The following is a 23,883-nucleotide window of genomic DNA, read 5'->3' as shown; positions in this document are numbered from 1 at the left end:
TACTAGAATACATGTATCCCCCAGTGTGTACTGAATTGTTTTAACTATACACGAACAAAACCTTAATTGAAATCATTAAATCAATACAAAAATCAGTGTATGAAGACTAGGCTTTAGAAGACAAAGATTCAAGTCTCGAGGGGTACATAGGTATGGTTAATTAAAAAGTGTAAAAATGTGCAAAGTAAAAATGTAACAGCCAGTCGAAGGACCCTAATCGCCTGGGAAATGTGAGCCTGGCTCTTGGAAGTTAAGTTTTAAGTTTAGTTTGGGGGAGAGCTATTTGTGTGGGAAAGGCTGAAGAGCACTGTTTTTTGAATAATGACATGCTATGATGAGAAGAATGAGAAGCAATTTGGGCACTATTAGCTACACTGTTCAAGAGTAATAAGGAACTTAAAAATGATGTCAAAGAAATGAGATAAAGAAGACTATTATACTGTTTGAAGGCCATCATCTAGTATAGCTGTGGAGGATAAATGAAAATGGAAACCAGTAAGGAACATAATAGGATATGCTTATGGTATTTTGTGTTCGAGCTATTAGCAGGTGCAACACTATTGGCATCAGTGGAGCTGTCTTCACTTGCTTCGCAGCTCAATGTCACCCCGTATCCATTTTATATACCTGCATTATATAGTGTATGCGCTATTGAAACACAACAGAAAATTTTTGAAATGCATTAGAATGTTAGACTATATAGAGTAGTTAAAATGTGTACCTGCTCTAACTGCTTGCCATCTGAAACACAAGGAGATGAACCTAAACTGTTTGCTGTAAATGTATGTAAAGAAGTTTTGGGATTAAGCCCAGATATGAATGTACAAATAGATAAAGTTTATAGAATTGTGACACAAAGTCTCAAGGGTTTTGTGGGAATGTCAAAAAACACTCAGCGATCAGAACATATGCCTGCCATGTTAATACATCTTATGCCTCAATCTCCAAAACAGATTATGGAGATGGCTATGAAACAGAAAAAAAGAGCTTTTATTTAAGAGCTACCTTTGCATATTTTTCCAGACTTAACTGAAGCTACTCAAATGGAGCGACAGCCTAGGATTTCCTCTAAGAAGGCTTTTTAGCACGAGGGATGTAAGCCTCTCATTTTGCATCTGGCAAAGTGGAGTGATCGCTATGGAAATAGGCAGCGTAGCCTATGTTTCTGCATGGTGATCAAGCTAAAGCTTTTCTAAATTGCTGATCGGCGTCCCTTGTTACAGATGAATACATCAGAGGAAAGTCGGTAGAAGTTGTCTGGCTTAATGACAGATTGGCACAAGATCCTACAACAAGGCCAACTTTGATTTTTACTCATGCACTTGCAGCTTGTCCCAAACCTTCACTATTATGAGCTAAGATTCTGGAGAAGAAATGATAACTTATTTATGGTGATTTGTGAATTGAGAGGACAAAAAAGAAGGAAGCTGAATTTTCTACTGCATTGTAAATTACTCTGCAAGCATCTGAAATCCACTGTTATAAAAAGTAACTATTAATTTGTATAGTGCCATAAATGCATGTCCTAGCTATTAGCCCTGCACAAGTGAGTCTGTTGTTTTAATTGACTTCAGCGGGACTGTTTATGTGAATAAGATGAGCAAAACTTTGGCTGTGAGGGAGCATTTCTCAGAGCTTGAGGCAGAATAATCACACGGGTGTGAACAGATCTCTATTTTTCTCAAAGTTACCAACTTCCAATTTAAGAAGGAGTGTTGTGAAAAAAAAGAAAAAGAACTATCTGTATCTTCTTTTCCAACACAAAAAGCAACAGGGCATGTCCCCAGCACAGGGCTGAGCTGTGAGGGCAGAGTGTGTCCCCCCCCTGCAGCGGGGTGCTCCAAACCCCCTCCCACCCCACAGCTCTGATGGGCTGTGTATTCACACAGGGACACAGAGCAGCCCACAGTGCAAATGTGCAATGGAGCCCAAGCTGCTGGGAGCATAAGGAAGGGATTAATCCAGGCTCTCATTCAGTTTGAGGCTTGGCCCATCTGTATTTAGGGGAGACACGGGGCATGTGGCCACTGTAGCTCCACACCAGCATGGAAGGCAGCAGACAACCGCCCAGTTTCTCCTATACAACAGCTGGTTATTGTGCTTCTGGGATGTGCATAGTTTCTTCTGGAAGAAATCACCACGTCAAATGGGTGTCTCTTCCACATATGGAGATATTTTCTCAATGGTCCTTTTGAGCCATCTAAATTCTTCATTTTATAGCATTACGTAAAATACTTGTAATGCTATTAACATGCAAGATGAGCCTAAATATGCACAATCCTTTCCTGTTTAAATGAATTATTATAAAGATCACACAGCTCACAACCAGCTTTGTGGATCACAGAGTTTCACAGTACTTTATGTGTGAGAAACAATCAGAAATTTGATTTTTTGAGGTTACGTTTTTAAAAAACTTAGATATTGCCCATGAAAATCAATTTCCTCCATGGAAGTTTAGGACTTGAGAAGGAGGTTATTCTCACATTTTCATGAATTCCTACAGAAAAACAAATGACCTACACTCCCAAAAAGTTGGCAGGTGACTTATTAAACTTCTTTCAAATCTCCTTCAGGAAGTTCATTAAAACTCTATTTGGAAATGGCCAGGTGCTTGTTTCCCACAGTGCAAGAGGGAAATCTGTCACCCTGTTTAAAAAATTGTTTGGTTACTTGGGATAAAGAAATAATCATTATACCAAGCTGTGTGGTTTTGTGATGGAAAACTGTGGCTTAGTGAGAAAAGTGCCAAGGTCAATGCAATGAAAGACCCACAGTGAACCCAGACCTGATTTCAGAAGTCAGTGGTGGATGGAGGCCAGGAGAACAAAGTCTTTCCTGTGGTTCACTTGAAAACAGTTTTTAAGATTCCGGATAAAAATAACTCTCTAGCTTGAGAGATTATTTAGCTTGAAAAAATAGCATTAGAAAAGATTTTTAAATGTTTTATGAGGATCGCTAAGGCTGACAAAATTACCTTGTTTGACACTGGATCCTGACCTAAATACTACGGCCAAGTCAACTAACAGGAAAATAGTAGGGCTAAGCCTTTTTCATTCTTTATTCTGCCAAACCATTGCCTCTTGCAATCAGGATTGATTACAAACACCCAATTAAGAGGCATTTGGAACATGATCTGAACACTAATCCTGTCTCTTTTTCTCTTTATACCTAATTATCAGCCTTAAGATGGGTATTAGCGCTTTAATTAGTAGATTTACTTTAGGAACTTTTACATAAACTAGGAAATCTATACTGTATGTATAAACGTGTGTATATAATGCAAAGTCTTAAAGAGGTGCATGTAACACATATGCCTATATCCAAGTAGTCCTGTGTGATATATGTGTCTAGACATAAACATGTGAGTGCACGCAACTCCTGTTTTCAGACATAATTTCATTCTTTGGAAATACTACAAAAGAAAATAATTGAATTTGGTTTTACATCAGCTGTATAAAAATCTCTATATCATAATTATTGAATTATGATCCAATGTTATAGCTTGCAATAAGCTATAATTAAGAAATTAATTTTCTGCGACACACAGGTTTTTGTTTTAATTACATTAGCACTGGATAGGGGGGTGGAGAGGAGAGCAGGGTGGGGTTGACTGAAAACACATTGAGTGTTTCATGGGGCTAATGCCAACGACTCTGGATTTCAATTTAGAAAGGACTCAGCCCTCTGTTCTGAATTTGTCTATCTCTGTCCACAGAAAGGATGAAGAATTAGGCTCATGGGAATCCATATTTGACCCTCAAATTTTCTCCTGTCTGAAGGGCATCTGGTTGTAGCACATCAAGACAGAATTCTCCCTACAATTCACTTAACTTTCTGGATTAATAGAAACACCTGCATATGATTGTTATTATAATTTTAATGTGCTACTGTACAGAGACCCAAGTCAAGACTCTACCGTGCCAGGGAATGCACCCATATGCATAGAGCGCAAACCAGATTCTGCATCCAACCTCTCAGCCCCAAAACGCAGGCAAGCACAGATCCTGTAGCTGTGACCAGGCTGCTTGGTCATGGTTTCCCTAATACCTTTTCCCGAGAAAATTCAAACCTCTACTCTCAAACAAAGAATTGTTAAACAGTTTGGCAATAGAGACTTTCACAAGAGTTAACTGCTTGGATAAACAACAAGAGAGTCATTTTATTACACTGTGTAATCAGAAAAACAATATAATTTCCAGCTTCCTTCAACTCTTATTTAGTCTCCTAAGCACAATAAAATAACAGCATTATCTTTAGATACTTGCATCTGATACTTGTGTGCAAATATGTGCTAAATCCTGTAGCAAATAGCACATACTTGTACATACTTTCATGATCCAGAACCTTTAAGTTAAGAAAAAGCATGATTTTTGAGCATGTCTGTGTTGCAATGTGCTCCATGTCTACTCCAACAAGTGTTTTTTGCTTCCCTGATGCTGCACGGGCTCTGGTCTGACTCCTTTCCTTGGCGCGGTTAACTGTAGCCTTCCAGAGGGTATCAAACAGCGGTGGTCACCAGCAGGGCTCTCTGGGGTCCAGCAGCATGCTCCCTCAGAAAGTCTTTCATGTGCTTTACATTAAATAGAGAAATGCCCTCGAAGTGCACCCAGAAACATGACACGTCGTATGTCCCTCAAATCTACTGCAATGACTCATCCTAAACTATGCCAAAGAGACTTGTTTCTTGTTTGGGGGACAGAATGAAAAACGGTCCCCTTCATCCCAAATGATCTCTCTGTAACCGCAAACAGCTCTTGAGGGACAGATTTTTGAGGGAGACAAGGAGGTGGAGAAGCCGCCCCTTTGGCCCGGGTACGGCCTTCGCAGCGGGTGGGTGCTGGGCCCCACGTCCCGCTCGTGGCTGTGTGGAGCCTGGCTCGGGCAGAGAGGCTGCCTCCTGCAGGGAAGCGCGCAGTGGGGTGGCTCAAGGTGTGTGGGCTGGGCGATCTCGTTAATTGAAACTGGGGCAAACACAGGAGCGTAGCCCTTCCTGCAGCTGCCCTCAGCAGGTGTGGGGGGGCCTTTCCACCTCTCCCGCGTACCTCCTCCTGAGGTAGCTGAAAGCCCAATGCTGACACCCAGAGGAGCGGGGCCAGGCCACTAAAACCGTATTTCTGTTTGAAAGCACAGAGGCCTTGGCTCCTTCAGACTTCTCCGCTCAATCATGGGCAAATATGGTCCCTGCCTGTCACAGGCCTGAATGAATCTGTTCCTTTGCTAGCTGGGCTGCCTACCCTGCCATGTCAGCTGCTGGCACCTCACTGCCTGCCGCGCTCAACAGCCGCAGAGGGAGAGGGAATTAGGAAGCTCTGACTGTCATTTGCCATCAAAACGACTGATACGGTCACAAACTAGTCCTACAGGGCCTGCGCTGCACCCCTCCTCACAGCCTTAAAGAACAACAAGAGACAGCTCTATGGAAGCGGAGGGCAATATTCCCATCACTTCCAACAGGCATGCATTGGGCCCAGACCCTCCATTACAGCCGAGATGTCCCTGGTGCAGTCTGTGGGAGCAGTTCAGGGATGGCGAGGCCAGAGACAGGCTCCGGCCACACCTCTGGGCAGTCAGAAAGCAGCTGTCATGTGCAGCCATTGACAGGACCCTTCTGACAGGCAAGGCTTGACGGGCAGCCCAGCCATCTCCTTTCCAGGTGGTTCTCCTTTAGACGGGTAGGACGTAGGACGTGCACACTCTTACTCCCATCAGCTCAACCCAGAGGGCTCAAACCGCCCCGGCACAAGAGGGCGGGGGGTGCCACAAGGCACAAGGGTGCCACAAGGCGGGGGGTGCCACAAGGCACAAAGTCAGCACAAAGCAGACCTCGCTGGGTGCAAGAATAGGAACCAGGATTTAGACAAAAGCAAATGAATGAAAGCTTAAACTTTGCAGAAACTAAAGAAAGGCTGAGCCGTGGCTTGCCTTGCTCCTGTTTATTTTACCAGACTCAGTTTGTTATACCTACAGATTTATAGCATAAATCCATTGACATTATTTAGAAATAAAAAGGATGGATGAATTTCTAACATCATTAAGGTCTATAGGAGTTCTGTGGGGCTACAGTTTCACTCTGTAGGTCTGGATAGCTATGCTTTTTTCCTTACTCAAGGATCTGGAGGAGCTGTTTTCTTCTGTATAAACAAACACAGGTATTTTTTGCTCTGTATTCTATAACTGACTGCAATTTCTATACAGCTCTAATCTCATCAGTGTAACTAATCCCTGGTAAATGCAATATAAAGAATAATTATCTATGACATTTCTCCTTCTACAACTCAAATGTTTCCAAAATGGGCAATTTTTCCATTCTAAGCGATTTGACAGTGTTGTGTATACACTCTATAATTGTCAAGGATGATATTTATTCTCTAGGTCTATAAATGATGGCCGATAAAACAATTGTGCTGTGTGGTGTATCTATGAAAACCTTGTAAAACAATACAGTCAAGTCTGGCAACAAAGTCAATAATTTGTCAGTAAGCAAACCACTATTGGGCTTTCTCTACCCAACCCTCCACCTTTCTTAAGCCCTTTTCTTCTGAAGCTTCACATTCATTTTCTTAATGTTTTTAACCTAGTGTCTGTGAAATTTTTATTGCTCCCTAGATAATGACATCTGATCTGAATGTAACCACACACCTCTTTGCTCAGCAACATTTGTCACAAACCATTATAAATTATCATGCTGATAGTGTGCATTGCTGGGAAACCGGAAAAGTTCCATAAATTCAAAGTACTGTATCAGTGACATTCTTGTTTATTATCTAGGTATAAAGTTTTACTAGATTCAAGATGGCTACATTTACACAGTAGGATACTTCAGCAACACGAGACTTGTACAGCTTGCACAAAGTGCTGAAAAGCATTTACCACATGCAACAAACACTGGAGCATTTTAACTAATATGCAGCCATATGTTTTGTCTCTTCTATTCATCTTAAGCGCGTTCCTGACTCCAAAAATGCATGGCTATTATCGGGGCTTGCTTGAGAAAAGGCAAAAGGGCAAACAGAAACTACTTTTCTCTTAAAGTACAAGCATAATTTCTGTTTCTTGGGCTCCTGAGGAGGAGGCATAACACTCATTAAAGTTAAAAGTTAAAAAGAGACTGTGTATTTTTTCATTATGTATATCCTTGATAACAATCTGTGGTTGACATGATTGTATACTTCCCGTCGAGACCCAGTATTTCCATTATGCTGGTTCAGTAGTTTTGGCTAGATTTTTTTATTAGATGAACCTAACTTGTGTGAGCGTATTTTTAATTATTTGCGTATCTTTATTCTTCAAAACTGCGAAAGTTGAGTCCTTTGGAATGCCTCCAGAGAAACAGGAATTTTCACCATGTTTGCTTGAAATTTAAAACAACTCAAACGGTTATGATTGTCAGAAAACCATATATATATGAATTTTATTAGGAGTCATTTGAGAAATACTTATTCATTAAAGCATCGCATAATAAGTAGGTAAATCAAGGGCATATTTTTAAAATTAATTCCAAACCCTAACATACAAAGAGACTAACTGGGAACAGCTTCCGTACAGCCAATACTTAGATTTGCTGCTTTTGATTCTCCTCAGAGAATTAACCTTTCACCAGTTTTACATTTCAATACATCTAGCCCTTATATAGAGTAATATTAAAAAAAGTTAGATAAGGTCTCTTGATTTTCTTGTTGGCACTACAGAACGAGAAGGTAACCTTTCCAAAGTCATATTGTTTCCCTCCCTGGGCTCAGGGGGTCCTTGTTATTAAAGTTGTTTTCAGCACTAACTAAGGTCTAAGATGCAATGAACAGCATTATAAAGAGGATTTTGGGAGCTAGGCCAGCAAGCTAATCTTCTCCTCTAGTCTACTCTAATTGTATGGGGCATTTTTTGTTCCCAGACATGAATTCCCCTATCTCTCATTTTCTATCTGCATTTCATATTTAAGTGCTTATTAATTTCCAGTGCTAAACCTTTCAATAAACTGGAGTGTAACCTAAATTGCACATTTCTAGATTGCAGACTGAGCTGCTAATAAACTAAGTATATTAGGAAATCAAAATGTACTCAGCTGCAAAACCAAAAAATCTTGTGATATCTTTTATTGCATTAATCTCCTGTTGTACCCAATATTTGGTACAAGGAATGTGAATTTTGTAAGTAGACACTGAAATTTCAAACCACAGAGACTGCTGACAAATTCCTGTTGCTGAAATCATTTTCTATCATTGTAGTCCTAAGTTTTTTGGCACAAATACAGTCCCTCTCAAGTTAAAAAGAACAATTTTAAATATAAGTGAAGCAGCAGCTGAGTACTTTAGCATAGCCTAGAAGACAAGCATTTCAGCATAGACCAAATAGCGGTAAAGTCGTCACCATCGCACACTGCAAAGACAGTGCAAACAACCCTGTTTAGAGACTGCCTTCCACCCACTACCATCTCATTACTGCACTGGGCCCCCTTTCAGAGGAAGAAATAATGCAGGGGGGAGAGTGGACAATGAATATTGAGAAGGGAGCGACAGAGGGAGGGAGTCAATCCCTTCCCTGGACCCAGTTCAGCTCAGTCTAGCACTGTTCAGCACAACACTATGCCACAAAGATTACTTGTTCTTCAAATAATTGTATGCTGTACACCACTTTACTGCTGTCAAAGACCATGTTGGTTTTACAGCGTTGGAAAAACATGTATTCTAGCAAGGAACAAAAAGGATTTGACACTGAAATATGCTTCATTTAATTTCCTAATCTCTATCTGAGAGACAAAGAGAGACAGACAAACATTTTAAAGCATCAGCACTGTCCCACAGAACGAAAGCAAAACTTGTATCAAGAAGACACAGGGAAGTGAACCATTGCCTGAGTACAACAAATTAAAAATTAAAGAATGGGAAGTCAGCGTGTGAACATATGGTGTGAATATGAGCTGCAGCTCCAGCACCACAGTAAAAACTCATTTTAACGAAGAGTCAGTTCAGTTTTATGAGCATAGGGTTTTCCTGCACTATCACTCAACTATGGTACTGAAATGCTGATGTATAAGAGGTTATAAATAACAACAAAAAAGCAACTAAGCACCACACCGCATCATTAAAGAACTTCATTAGGGAAACTTCAAGGCAAATAAATAATTGTGATCTAAGTAATCAATCTAGTAAGTAATAAGAGCAAAGATGCACATGGTAAAAATTAAGTGCTTTAGTACAGTCGCTTTCTTTCTCTAAGTCCAACACTCTAACCTCATGGTCTGTTACAACCACTTCTGATGATGCTGAGCATCATTTCACAGGACCAAATCCTGTACAATCTCAAATAGTCCCATTAAATGCCAAACACCAATGGCTATTGAGTTTAATCTCTTTCTGACATGCAGAGAAAATCTTGACTGGTAGCATTAATGAACAATAACTCTCTCTTGCAGTTGTCAGAAGGGGATGAAAAATCCATGATACTCAGGGAAATTTTAAATAATGAATCACTAAAATATTGTCTTCATGAAACAAGTAGGCTGAATTTAGAGGGCACGTTGAAGAGGGGAATGATCTGACCATGTGTTGCCTTGTGCAAGCTATGTGGTTTACAGATTTGGGGGCAAAGTGGAGAGAACAGCTTCCGGGGAGGGTCTGACTCCCCTTCTCACTCTTGGAAATAGATGGTCAAAGGGAATGCCAGGACAAGGGAGCAAAGGGAGCCTCAGCTATCCCCTTCCTCCTCTCGGGGCATTACAGTAGCGCAGGAGGAGGGGAAAGAAGAGCTACTGGCTATAAATCAGCAGCAAAGGGAGAAAGGGGGAAATATGACTCGGTCCTGCAGTCCACTGCCCCTTAAATAAATGCCAGACTAACTCTGTGTTAAGAGGATTTGGCAATTTATAAATTGCCTGTTTCTGCCAAAGACTGTTTGTAGCTGTGGGGATACAAAATGAAAGGGAACTAATTTTAAAACTCTGGGAACTTACTAAAAAAGAAGCAAGCAGGCCAAGAAATGCGCCACGGTGCCTCACCCTAATCGCACCCCCATAACAAGCATCATCACCACCATCCACTTGCCTCCCCGGTCAGGCAGGCAGAACTCGAATACACTTTATAAAGCTCAAAAAGTTGCAAAGATCTTTCTAAACCTCTAAACCTCCTTCCCCCCCGCCCCTCCCCGCCCCGAAGGATGCTCCGCTGAGCGCCTCCTGCGTGTCGCCCCGGCAAAGCGGAGGAGCGCGGAGCGCCGCGGAGCCCCGCGGAGAGCGTGGCGGCGGCGTGGCGGCGGGCCGGCAGGTGGCGCCCTGGCGCTCCGCAGCGCGGCGCCCGCACTTACTTGCAGTCGCGGTCCTCCAGGTCGAAGTGGGGGTTGAAGTTGATCATGATGCGCTGGTAGGGCTCCGGCGCCTGGATCAGCCACTCGCATTTTTGGCTGGGGTGATAGGACTGGGGGTAGCCGGGAGAGGTGAGGTACCCGGGGTTTACAATTTTGATCGTGTCGCCACACTTATCTGCAAGGGGAAGCAAACAGATTGGCGTTTGTTTTTTTTTTTTCGGTTCCCCCTCCTCGGCAAGCACCCGGGTTCAGCCCGCAGCGACGAAACAGCTGACCACCGTGGGAACGCTGGGGGGAGGAGGGGGTTGCAGCCTTCTTCAAGCAAACTTTTGCTGCATCCTTATGCCTTTAATGCAAAGGCATCTCTCTTACTGAAGGAAAGAGGCCTGCCTCTCCCTGTCCATCCTTAAGTCCAGCAGCTGCACAGGCAGCAGGTATCAGAAGATACCCCATTTCTAAACAATATCCTTTTAAAAAGCCCCCCGCCCTGAGCAAACTGTGCCCCTTACAGTGTTAAAACCTTGCATCCTCACAAGAGTGTTAATGTTGGCTCAGAAGGGTGTCCAAGACTCAATTATCTCCTAAAAGTATAATCTTCCTTAAGTATGAAGTGTTAAGGAAAGCTGGGAGGAGAGCTAAAAGGATGCCATTTGACCCCCTGTCCAGCTATGGGATAAGCCTGGTCTGTGTCACTGACCACTGGGATTGTCTTGGTGGATCCAAGCTCATTCGCAGCAGACCCTCCCTTTGTTTTATCAGTCCATAAATCTAGGCGGGACGAAACTATCTGTGCTCTTCAAACCCAGGCTAGCAGAGAACAAAGTGGTTTTAGTGAAGCAGAAATCATCCACTATTTATTCCTTCAAGGAAGTTTGTTCATGCTTGGAGACTGCATCAAAGTAATGGAGCAGAACAACATCCTTTCCTCTTCCCTCTGTCCCTTCCTCCCCCCGAACAACAACAAAGATTTATGTCTAATAGCAAAATAGTTGCAAAAGTTTCCACAATCACAAAGTGTGACTGTGAAATGTGGTATGCTACATCTTGCTCCTTTAGCGAGCATTGTCAGGGTTGCATTTTAAGGTTTATAGGAAAAATAAAAAGGGCCAGGAAATCCAGCCTACACAGTCACTCACTTCACTGTCCAGTGCAGGTTTGTGTTACCACTTTTTTACTACTATGGATTTCTTTCTGTAGATATTCAGAGAGGAAAACTTTCTCCAAACATTGATTGTTTAATTTAGAGCAATAAAATATGACAGCAAGCTACAGGCAGGAAGAATGTCCACACTAAAAAGCAAGACTATATATCACTACATCCCAATAATAGCATATACAGGCTGCAGCACTGTATCTAATACATTCCCTGCAAAAGCAAAATGGCATTCCTTGCTCTCAGCATGAATGTATAAATGTACGGGACCTTATTGTAGGAAAAACAGGTCAAATGGAAATGAATGAGGAAGCACACATCAAAAATGCATAAAGCTACACTCTTTATAGAAATTATTTGCCATAAATTAGGAGGGAAGGGGATGATACGTACTCAGCCGTATGGTCAAAACAGAGACACTGCTAAGCTTGTTGCTCAAAAAGGTGATCTTATTATTTACTTCTGCTTTGCCTTTGCAAAAACAGGCTATTTTCCTCTGGTCAGAACAAAAGGCGTTGCAGCTCAAAACTCAAAAGCTGTCACTGGTGATCTTGCTAATCCGCTGTCTGGGGCTCTCAGGGAATCTTGCCTTTTCCTCCCTGTGTAAGCACACTCGGAAAGTGATCCTGTCTCATTAAGCCCACTCCAGCCCTGCAAACAACATGGCAGAGTCTGGCATCTGTTAAATGCCTGAAATAAAGCAGTGCTGCTTCTAGTCACTTGACAGAGTCACTTCAGAGGACGCTGCGGTGGACTCACTACCACCAGTGCTCCTTAATCTGCGACTTCTGGGAAAGTGACAGTGTAATAAGATAATGCGGTCTGCTAGACTCCCTGGCTCTGTGCAATCTCTCTCACACTTGATTAAGAAGAGCAGTTTCTAATGACTTTGGACCATTAGTTCTAAATAGGGTTAATGAATTAATTTAGTGGACACTACTACTGCCTGTAGGTGAAGGTGCCATTAGTAGGTCTGGTAGGTTACAGAGGAGGTTAATGGCCTTGGTGACTCCAGCAGGGCCACCACATTAACCACTCATGGTGGAGCCTTCTGCCCAGCAACCTGCCCTACTCCCCTTCTTTTAATGGGGAGAAATGATCAGGAAGAGCACCATCTGCCCCCCAACCCCCCTGCCGCCAGTCCTCTGCGGGTGCAGGGCTAGGGGCAGTCCTGGTTTATGTGGGAGCCGGGGGGGGGGCTGCCCGCACCCCTCACCTGGGCTAGGGGGTGAGCAAAGTGCACCTCTCGTAGCATCCCCAAGCCAGGCTTGGCACACGCCTCTAGCGCCTTCACTCCTGCGCCACGGCAGTGGAGAAGGCAGCTCATCCTGATTAAATTAAGCAGCCTCCTCAAAACATATTGGGAAAGAGATTAACTTCCATCATAAACCACGCGATTTTAATACTCTCTCTTCCATGACACTCCACTTGCAGTCCCTTATTAAAACAATATACTAGCGTAAGCGGAGGGTGCTCTCTTCTTTTAATTACTTTGATTGAAAACCCAGTCAGGCAAAAGTAAATATTTGATAATTAGTTAATAATAATTGCTCAGGATTGTCGGGAAAGGAAAACTCACACAAGCTGTTTCATGTGCAAGAGCTAAACGTCAAGCAGTCCCACAATTAGACCGTCTTTAAAAATGCATCATGCAGTGAAATATTCACAGTGCCCTGGCATTGTTCAGGGAAGGAGGAGCACGCTGCTTTTAATTAGTTGTGTTTTCAAGGGCTGCCTGATAGTACACTAGCTACATCAGTCATTTGTTATGGGATTTCTCTCTTGGAAGGGAGTCTTGAGCCTTCACAGAGAAGCTCTCTCTTGGCACTGTGCAAGTTGCACGTAAACTGCAGACTTGGGAAAGGGGTAGTCTAGAGAGCTCTCTGTTTGAAGACTATCTGTAGGTACACACACAGATAGTAAAAGGCACGATAATCTGAAATCTTATGCTTTGGAAAAAGAAAGGGGGGAGAGATAAAGCCTTCTCTTTAAAGTGTTCATCATCTTTCAGATATCGAAGGCGAGACTTATTTAATTGCCTATGGGAGGAAACATTATTAAGATAATTGGCTGTCCTGATCTAGTGAGAACGAGTAGCCTGCTTTCTACAACAACCCGAAAGAGCGGAAAATAAAGTCGGAAGGCCATGCCTGGGCGGGCGAGGACCGCGCCGCCTCCCTCCTCCGGCAGAAAGTTCCCCCCAGCCGGGCTCAGGTTGGTGCCGGCCCCACCGTCGTGTCCCCCCCCGCCCCAGAGCCCAGCCCCGCAGCTGCCTGCCTAGGATGAGACCCGCCGTCCCCTGTGACACTCACCGCTTCGCAGAGCCCTGGCGAGGGTGAAGGTGAGGGCTGCACAGTGCAGGAGAAGTCCCCAATCCATTTTCCCTTCCGACAGCAGGGAAACGAGGAAAAAAAAAAATAATAAAAAACGCCCTCCTCGCACAACTCTTCCTAGGTCTTAAATCCTCCAGTCGGAGTCAGGAGCAGAAAGCACGGTGCGCAAGGGCAGTCCCGGGGGCAGAGATAGGCTGGCTTCTTTCCGTGCCTCAAGTCGCCCGCATCCTGTCATTTAGCTCCGGCTCCCTCTCCCTTTCCCCACACTTGTTCCTTCTCCAGGCGCCGCTGCCCCTGCCATTCCCAGCGAGACTAGAAAGCCAAATGAAAACGAGGGGGGAAAAAAATAAACAACAACAACAAAAAAAAACCAAACACACAAACAAGACAGACAAAAATCCTGGTGGCTGCTGGCACCTCGGGAGCGCTCTGCCGGGGCGGGCTCCGGGAGACGGGGCGGGGGTGCTCTGCGGAGAGGAGAGAAGGAAGGGAAAGCGGCGGTGAGCGGGGACCAGCCGGGCGCTGGAGTTTGGCAAACTGCGTCCCCCCCCGCACCGCCTGCCCCGCTCTCCCGCGGCCGCGGCTCCCGCGGGGCCGGTAGCCCCGGGGCGGCGGTGCCCGGCGCCCCGCACTCACCTGCCCCGGCGGGAGGCGTGCGGGCGCGCTGCCGCCGCAGGGACTCCCGGCCGGCCGGGGAAGGGGGAAGCGCTCGGGCGGCTCCTGCTCGCAGCCTGAGGAAGAGGAGCGCAACTCAGCGGCAATAAGAGAGGCCGAGGAGCCGCCGTCTCCCAAGCCCCAGTCCCCTCCCCCTCCCCGCCCTCCTCCTCCTTCTCCTCCTCCTCCTCCTCAGCCCCCCAAGACATCGGCAGCGCGGAAGAACCAACAAACAAACACGGCAAAGCCCCAGCCCTGACACCCAGCCGGGGCGGGGGCTCGCTCGGGGGGACGCGGAGGGGGAGAGGGGGGACGAGGGGCGGTGTCCCCCCCGCCACGGCAGGTAGAGCCGATCGAGGCGGAGGCACCCACCTGCGCCCCGCCGCCCCCGCGGGCCCCTCCGCGGTCCCCCGCCGCCCTGCCCGGCCCTGCCCTGCCGTGCCCTGCCCGGCCGCCCCCGCCGCCCCGGCCCCCACGCAGACAGGCAGACACACGCACCCTGCCCACCTCCCGGCTCCCTCCCTCCGCGCTGCCCCGCGGGCACCCTGCCCCGTCCCCTCCGGGCCTCCCCCTTTGCCGCCTTTCCCCCCCCCACCCCGCAACCGCCACCCACCAACCCTCTCTTTTTGTTTCGTGCGAGTGTGCAGCCAAGCACCCGGCCCCGCGCTTGTCCCTGCGGTCCCCCAGTGCGACACCACCATCCCCTACGGGCTGCTGGCCACGCTGGTGTGGGCTGAGCTGTGGGGACCCCTGTGAGGGGATCCCCAGGTGCCAGGCTCAGCCAGACCCTTGTACCTTCGCATTTCTGCATCTCGGGGTGTGTGGGGGGCGGGGCGCTTCCTGCACCCTCTGCCTCCCAACCCTCCTCCCACGCCCCTTCTTGCCCACCCTGGCTGTCATTGCCACTTGTCTCAGCTTTTCTTGCTGCTTTGATACCCCAATCTGTTCTTCTCTCATGAAGCCTCTTGTGGGGTTGAGCAGCTGCTGGCGTCCCCTGGGTCTGGCGCTGCTTCCCAGGTGGCATGAAATCCCCACTGGGAACTGTGTGTCTCCTTCTGAGCGATCCCTTCCCTGCTGGCACCAGGGGACAGGCACAAAGCGGGGACAGAGTGGGCTCTGAATCCTGCTGCTTTGATTGCACGGTCTGGTGCTCGCCAGCTATGGGGCTTGTCCCTTCCTTGCCCCATTGCCCCGCCTGACAGGCTGACCCTGCACCGGGAGAGTGATTACCTAGCTGAATCCCACAGCTTCTTTTATGTGAAGTGCTTTGAGCTCCCTGTGTGTGGAGGCAATGCAGTGTCGCTGGGGTAGGGCTTAGAGGAAGAGCTCTAAGGCTGAAAGCTGAAACACAGTGTTAAATGGTCCCCAAAGATGGGCCTGCGCTAGGAAAATGACCTGCGGCCAACGGTGGATGTCAGCCACTCTCATCTCCCAGAGCAGAGTTTGAAAACAATTTGTTACTGGTGCACAGCCGAGGCAAACTCTGTTAACGCTTCATCAGGAAAAAGGCCCATCAGAGGACCTACTCTACATCTTTCTGAAGGATGCAGAGGGAAAAGAGTGGGCTTTGCTGGGGGCAGGGTCATCCTCCCAGTGCAGCCGCAGCAGTAAATCCCTGTCCACTCTGAAGATGTAACTATGTTTGAAATAGTTTTCAAACATAGTTGTAAGTCTGCAGCCACACAGATTAACTACAAATGTGTTACATCTGTGTTCAGAAATCATACACAGATCCAGCCTCCTCCATCCCTTTGTCTCCAGTCCCGAGTTTAAGCCTTCCACTCTCACTCTCCCTCGCTGCCCTTTTGAAGCCCCGACTTTAAGGTCAGCTGAAGTCTGGAGATTAAGTCAGTAGGAAATCTGTCTGCTGGTTTCATACTGCACACTCTCTCATCACTGCTTTCTGAGTTTTCACCAGACATTCCCCTTCTCTTCCCTGGTTGCAGTTCTGTAATATCAGGCACTAAAGCACGGTTTATTCCCGTTATACTGTCTGTACACATCATTCTTTCCTGCCTCTGCTCCTGCCCTTGCCCCTACTCCTACCCTTGCCTGTGTCTGCAGGCAGGCTGGGAATCAGGCAGGCTGGATGTAGTCAGACTGAGTTATTGGGTTCAGTCTCATTTCCCCGTCTTTAGGCAGTCCCTGGATCATCATATGCAATACTTATGCATTTCCTTGATTGATTTGGATGTATATTTTATGGGTACCACATTAAGCCCCCTTATTTTTTTTCTTTTAGAGAAGTTCCCAGAACAAGGAGGAAGAGGAGAGTTAACAGTGCTCTCTGATTATTAAAACTCTCATGCTGCTGGACAGTCCTTGAGATAAATTGGTTCTGTCCTGAAGCACGTCGTAGTCTGCAACTGACTGAGAGACAATATAGGTTTTAAAATAAAGTACATCTATTTCTGAAAACAGAAATTACCTGCTGATGGTACCTTACTGGGGGGTTGTGGAAGCATATGCATACATGTTTGTTTTAAAAAGCCAGTCTTAGAAACCAAGATTAATTCTGTAAGTGAAAAGTAGTAAGCAGATACCCATAGAGCGTGTATATCAAAAATTACACTTAGCACATGACGATGATGCCTCTCTTCCTTTGGGATTAGCATTGTCTGTCAGGTAATTTCCATGAATCTGCAGGGCAGAAATACTCATTCTCAGTTGTATGCCATAAAGATGATCCAAACCAACCAACCAACAGTGGTGTTTTTTTCCATTTGTTTTCCTATCAGATTAACAAGTCACTTTCCACAGATGCAGGCACAGCGTATTAGTAGCTAGTATATTTTAAAGACATTCCATTCTCTGAAAGAAAAATTAAACACTTAAATGCAGACAGAACATGTACATTAGTGAAGATGGTACAAAGTGATAAATTGTAAGACTAATGATGAAGGTTGCTTTTATCACCTCAGTCTACCTTGTAACCACTAATCCATATATCAAGGTTTATTTCAGCATGGTCATGTCTCAAACAGTGTCTCCTCCTCTTTCACAGGGTGAGATGTGCACCAGGCTGCAAAGACAGCTGAACAGGAATGGCCTCTTGTGGCTAATGTGGCCCATGGAGGAGGTTTTCTGGCCTTCTTCAGTACTCCATGGGCATTTTGGATTTCACACTGCGAATTTTTTTTCCTGTTGTTCCCCAGTACTGGGTCCAGTCCTGTTCAATATATTCATCAATGACCTGGACGAAGGGGTAGAGCTTGTTTGCTGATGACACAAAGCTGGGAGGGGTGGCTGACACACCAGAAGGCTGTGCTGCCGTACAGCGAGACCTGGACAGGTTGGAGATTTGGGCAGAGAGGAACCTAATGAGGTTCAACAAGGGCAAGTGTAGGGTGCCACATCCCTGCAGGGAGTAATAACCCCATGCGCCAGTACAGGTTGGGGGCTGACCTGCTGGAGAGCAGCTCTGTGGAAAGAGACCTGTGAATCCTGTTAGACAACAGGATGACCATAAGCCAGCAATGTGCCCTCGTGGCCAAGAAGGCCAATGGCATCCTGGGGTGCATCAAGAAGAGTGTGGCCAGCAGGTCGAGGCAGGTCATCCTCCCCCTCTACTCTGCCTTGGTGAGGCTGCACCTGGAGTACTGTGTCCAGTTCTGGGCTCCCCGGTTCAAGGACAGGGAACTGCTGGAGAGGGTACAGCAAAGGGCTACAAAGATGATTAGGGGAGTGGAACACCTCTCTTATGAAGAAAAGCTGAGGGACTTGGGTCTTTTCAGTCTGGAAAAAAGAAGACTGAGGGGGGTCCTTATCAACACTTATAAATACTTAAAGGGTGGGTGTCAGGAGGATGGGGCCAGGCTCTTTTCAGTGGTGCCCGGGGACAGGACAAGAGGTAGTGGGCACAAACTTGAGCATAGGAAGTTCCACCTAAACATGAGGAGGAACTTCTTTACTTTGAGGTTGGCAGAGCACTGGAACAGGCTGCCCAGAGAGGTGGTGGAGTCTCTGTCTCTGGAGACATTCAAAACCCACCTGGACGCGTTCCTGTGCAACCTGCTCTGGGTGACCCTGCTCTGGCAGGGGGGTTGGACTACATGATCTCCAGAGGTCCCTTCCAACCCCTATCATTCTGTGATTCTGTGAATTCTCAAGGCCTAGGAAATAGAGCAGACTCTGGTACATTCACATCCTTTCCTATCATAATGTGAATGGAATTAGTCTAGTTTTTCTAACTATCTTTTTCTCTCTGTTTCCCAAGTACTGGAGCAGGTTTCTTCCGTGTATGAATTGCCCTGGAATGATGAGTGAAGATATTCTATCCTTGGTTTACATATATGTATCTGAAAATGTTTAATCTTTAATCATCTTGAATATAAACTGGCATCAAATGAAACATTCAGAAGTCTCTTTTTATAATCCACTTCTCACATTTTAGTCACGGTATTTTAGGTCCTGATCCTGCAACTGCTTACACATTTGTTCAGCTCTCCATTTTCACATCAGTAATGGGATTTTTATGGCAAGGATGAGTTAGTTTTACAAAGACTGAATCTGAATCCAGTGTATGTAAAAGTTAATGGAGTGGCTAGCTCTGGGGTTTGGGTTCAGGCCCATCTTTCCTTCGTAATTCGACTTGGTGCTTATGATGCTTTTTTGAAGTTTGTCTGCACTTCTGTTATAAACCTGTTTCTCAAGAACTTTATAATTCAGCCATAAAAAATATTTGCCTTGGGCTAAATCATGTAATATAAAACTTAAAATTCCAAAGGAAAAAAACAGTTTTCACATTTTAACAATAGCAGAACAGAGCAACTTTGATGTTTACTCCTTTATGCACTCATATAGCACAGTAATGCATTTAATTAAAAACTAAGTTTGGCAAATGATTAATCCGTGGCTGAAGACACCTTTATTCAGTATTTTGAAAAAGAAACACAACAAATTACACCCATCCATAATATTAAATGCCTGAAAATGGAGACTTCCTACAAATATTTAGCGGAGAATAGAAATATACTTGCTTTATGACTAGTATCTACTAATAGCTTCTTATATAGTCTGGTGCTCATTTATAACCTTCCCTCTAATGTTTTCCTTTTCTTTCACTTATCTTCTCCAATAATCTCTCCAAAATTAGGCTTCTGTGTCATCTCCTCTCCTGTTGCTTTGGCCATATGAATCACTACCTGGCTTCCTGTTGCTTACTGTACTGAACCAAAGCTATTTACCCTTATCTTGAAGATCAGACATACATTTTCCCTTGTCTATATCTCTCCTCTCTCAACCCTTTTATCTCCTACATCTTTTATCCTCCTACTCAGTCTCTCACACCCAATGCTTTTTTACCTTGTCCTCTCACGTTACACCTCTTTTCCACACATAGCCACATGCGTCTAAATGACTCTTCTTTCACTGCACATTTTACCCTTCTCCAAAGAACCACGGCAAATACATGTATTTTTATAAACCATGCCATCTGATTTATACATAATTTAAATTTACATATGGCTATGTATTGCAAAATACACCCAGATGCTATACTCCATTGGTTAGAGATCAGATTCATTTGCATTTACATCATCTCCACCCTGACTACATTGTTAGGGTTAGAGTGACTTACAAATATCTTACCAAACTCCTTGGAATCACAACTGTGCCATCTCACAAATGCCTTATCAAAACATGTTCATCATCCTGTCTAAACACATTCCACTCCAACAAATTAGCACAGCCCAAGGCTTTATTAGCTGGTTACCTGATTATCAAAAGTCAAATGTTTTCATTTGTGTCAAAGGCAGATCATCACACATATCATTCTGCTCCCATTTCCAATTTGCCAACAAGCTCGTCAGGTCTATCCTAGGCCTAATTCCTCTTCTGCTTGCGTTGCTACAGCTGCCAAAATCTAAGCATGGTCACCATGTTCTTCCAGATTGCCCCACTCCTTTTCTTCAGTAATGTTTGTATATTCTCAGTGTAATCTGTTTTTTATCTGAAATAGGAAGTGGGGGACATATACAGCATATGATTTATGGTAGTGTCCTTAATAATAATGTCTGATCAACTCAAGGGGTTCTGAAGTAGCTGTTTCTGTGATGAGGGAAGTAATACGTAGCAAGTCTACCCATATGGACTAAGAATCTGATTATATTTCCATTGATGACAATGACAAAATCCCACTGACTTCAAAGGAGAAAAGCAGGCCCTGTATGATGATAATGGACCATAAGATTATAAACTTGTCTTTATCAACTTCAGTTGTTTCCATTTGGTTGCACAATGGGTATATCAATGTCTGTGTTTACACTAAGATAACTGCCGCAAAAAGCCAAAATAACAGTTCCTTTCAAAATAAGGCTTTGCCAGACTGAAGGTCTATAATCATTAAGTAGTAGGTGGAAATAGTGTTAGATGTGTCTTTGTATTTCTTGTCTTGCTCTGTTTTTGGCTGGAAAATGAGTGTCCTGCTCATGTAATCTATTCCTCTGCGTAGGCCTGTATGATTATATCATATTATTGAAAATTATATGCACTACTTTATATGTGTTACATCTGATAGAATAATACTAGGAAGGGTGCGCGATGTTATTAGGGAAATGGAAGCTGTCGCAGCGACACTGCATGGTTGTCATGCACCCCCTTTAGCTACAATGCAGCAATCACTGTAAACAAGCAGCCGTACTGCATTCATTACAGATCAGATTCCCTTTCTCAGTCATCTCTCATCTTCTTCAAGAGATGTTCTCTATCATAATTTTCTTTGTCACTTATTACAGCTGATGTTAAATGGCTTTTCAGCTAAATGCTTGTTTGGGTTATTTATTAACTGGAGAACATTTACATTGGCATACTTTGATGTTATACATGAAATGGAGAACCTATTTGTAGACTATAGTGGATTAACTAGAAATTCAGGGAATCGTATTCAAAGGGATTAACTCTTAGGCAATGGATTACCCCCAGTCAGTTAGCTTCATTGGAGGAGATGGAAGCAACCCCTAACACACAGATCTTTATTCAGGTGATTATATATAATGGTAGGAGTATTATTCAAATAAATTAAATATAATTAGTTTATATGTCTGCTGTTGTTGGTCTTGCACCTTAAGAATATGGACTGAGATCTGGAAGGAGCTGTTAGGCTCTGTATGGGTAATTTTGTTTCATACTGGGGCTTGAAAGTGGCAAGCAAGAAATATAACTGGTCTGGTCTAGTGGGTTCATTTTTAGAATGTTGGTTTCTTTTATTATTTTCTCCTTATTGTTATGTTTGTAGAAAAATTACTCTGAAATGTTGTGTCTTATAAAACTGCTTTGAAAAAAACAAACCCACAGAGTAATACTTTGTTTTGTTACATCATCAAGAAGATGCGGTTTAAACAGAAAGACATTTTGTCTATGGAACATGGGGGGAAAATTTTTTAAAATCTGAATTTGTAGGGTGCAGTAGAGGGATGGCAGAGAAACTCAATGTCAGTCATAGAAAATTGTACTGGTAGGCTTTCTGGTATGTAACTAGAAAAAGAAAAAGAAAGTAAAAGAGAGCCCAAACAAGGGCTGACTGAATAGGAAATTGTGTTTTAAAAGGCTTCAGCATCCTTGGAAATTTGTTGAGTTTGTCTTTTTCTTCCACCCTGTCTTTTCTACTGCATTTTTACCTGTATTGGGACCATTTAGTTGCCAATAAGGTCAACTGAAGAACTCCTGTTTTGAGGAAAGTCGACTTAATAGTTATTATCTACTTTGTGGAAAAAAAAGATGCTTCTAAACAATAACCAAAGCAGTTTTCAACACATCTCACAATCTTCTCAATCTTATTTCATGAAAAGGGTAACAGAATCATTTTGTTAGATTCTTGTAATCTCCCAGGTATGGTTTTACATTTCCTAGATACCTTTCTGGAATCTAGTTTTCATAGTGGGTTCATGATTTTATATAATTCAGGCAGGTTGTCAGGAGGAGAAACACAGTTGTCCAGGTTGTCATAGCAGCTAAAACTTTCCTTTTTGTGAAATTGTCACCAGGCCCTTGGCTTCTTGTAACCAAATAACCAGAAACGTTATTAGTTTAATGAAGAAGCTCTCCAACAGGCTGTTTCCAAATTTGTAAGTTATCTGTCCAACAAGTATGTCACTGCTGTGTGCAGTATTTTATTCGCAAAGGCCATCTGGACAGCCTTGACAAAGGATTCATACCATTTGCCAGAGAACATCTTGTTTGCTGTGAAAAAAAAAAATTAAATTCAGTGTTTTTCTAAATCTATCCGGAGACATTGCTTTTTTGTTTTCAACTGCTCCCTTGGCTTTACTGTCTTGAAGCTTCTTTATCACCATTGTAGAATTTATAAACATGACTTTGTCTCCTTTTTCATCCCTGCAGTTATAATCTTATGCACACCTTTGTTTTTTAAGGTTATTTCAGACTCTGATTAGTAACAGTCATTGATTTATTCTGGTGAGATTTGTATTTGAATGAAAACTCCCTGATATTTCTATGTTATGTTGTTTTTGAGATTTCCTTCACGGCTTGTTCATCATGCCATAGCGTATCATAAAACCTTCAATTATTTTCTCCTCCTTTGGGGCAAATTCTTCAAAGACCTTAATGAGTAATAAACAGACAAAAACCAGGTACCACATATAGACTGGAAAAAGGTCAAAGCCCACTTTAACGGCTTGGTAACTGCATGTAGTGAATCCAAAAAGGTGCTTGGTTTTTATTGACTGGAATGAAGATGATTTCAGCTAGGCAGAAAATACCATGCTGTGACCAATGGCCAAGAACCCACTTCAAATTAATCCTGCAAGATATGGAGCAATCGTATAGAAGAGTGTGTAACCTCAGCTGCCATACAACACAGAATAGGACCTGATGTTTTTTCAGCTCCTTAGTAAAATGCTGAGCATCTTGCTGGAAAGCTCTGTATCCTTCATGCAGAAAGTTCACGTGTTAATGTAAATTCAAATGTTCTTTCACCCAATTACCCATAATTAGAAAAGGGCTGCCAGACCTTTGTGATACAGTATCTGGATGAAACGTTAGAAAATTAATGAAATTGATTTTTTGACATACGCAGTATCACTCCCTGAATATAATTAAAATATAATTTTTGAGAGTGATGGGAACTTGCTGGATTTATTGAAAATGACTCTTTTATGTTTACTGCCTTTATTTTTGTCTTACAAGATAATTTTGTGGCATACGTATATGATCCTCATGCAATCAGTATCAACGTAATACATTTTGCATTCATCAGTATATTCAGAATCTCTTCAGGTTTCCATTCAAGTAAGGTATAGACGCTCTATTTTTCAGAGTTTAATGTGGATTAAAATTTAAAACCAAAGTGTATGAATGGTTCTTAATTATGTAAATGTGGTATTTGGAGAAAAAAAAATGAAGCTCATGATGAGACAGTGTTGACAAACAATTTTTGCTTTTAAATGTGATCTTTTTTATGGCTAAGAAAGACCAGAGGTGAAATGGTGC

General features: G+C 43.8%; 1 protein-coding gene across 4 annotated transcripts in view; it reads right to left on the bottom strand.

Annotated features, from left to right (window-relative positions):
* Positions 1 to 14,601, bottom strand: part of NRP1 (neuropilin 1) — a 115,050-nt gene extending 100,449 nt beyond the window's left edge. For all 4 annotated transcript variants that reach the window (XM_074574248.1, XM_074574249.1, XM_074574250.1 and 1 more), the window contains exons 1-3: positions 14,419 to 14,601; positions 13,762 to 14,249; positions 10,297 to 10,471 (exon numbers count right to left, since the gene is read on the bottom strand). In XM_074574248.1, coding sequence (XP_074430349.1) covers positions 10,297 to 10,471; positions 13,762 to 13,828 — 242 coding nt within the window. In that variant the 5' untranslated portion in view covers positions 13,829 to 14,249; positions 14,419 to 14,601. The remainder of the gene's footprint in view (positions 1 to 10,296; positions 10,472 to 13,761; positions 14,250 to 14,418) is intronic.
* Positions 14,602 to 23,883: the final 9,282 nt, after the last annotated feature.

The sequence above is a fragment of the Larus michahellis genome, chromosome 2 (genome assembly GCF_964199755.1).
Source record: "Larus michahellis chromosome 2, bLarMic1.1, whole genome shotgun sequence".
Classification (NCBI taxonomy): domain Eukaryota; kingdom Metazoa; phylum Chordata; class Aves; order Charadriiformes; family Laridae; genus Larus; species Larus michahellis.
This window is presented reverse-complemented; position numbering and strand designations above follow the sequence as displayed.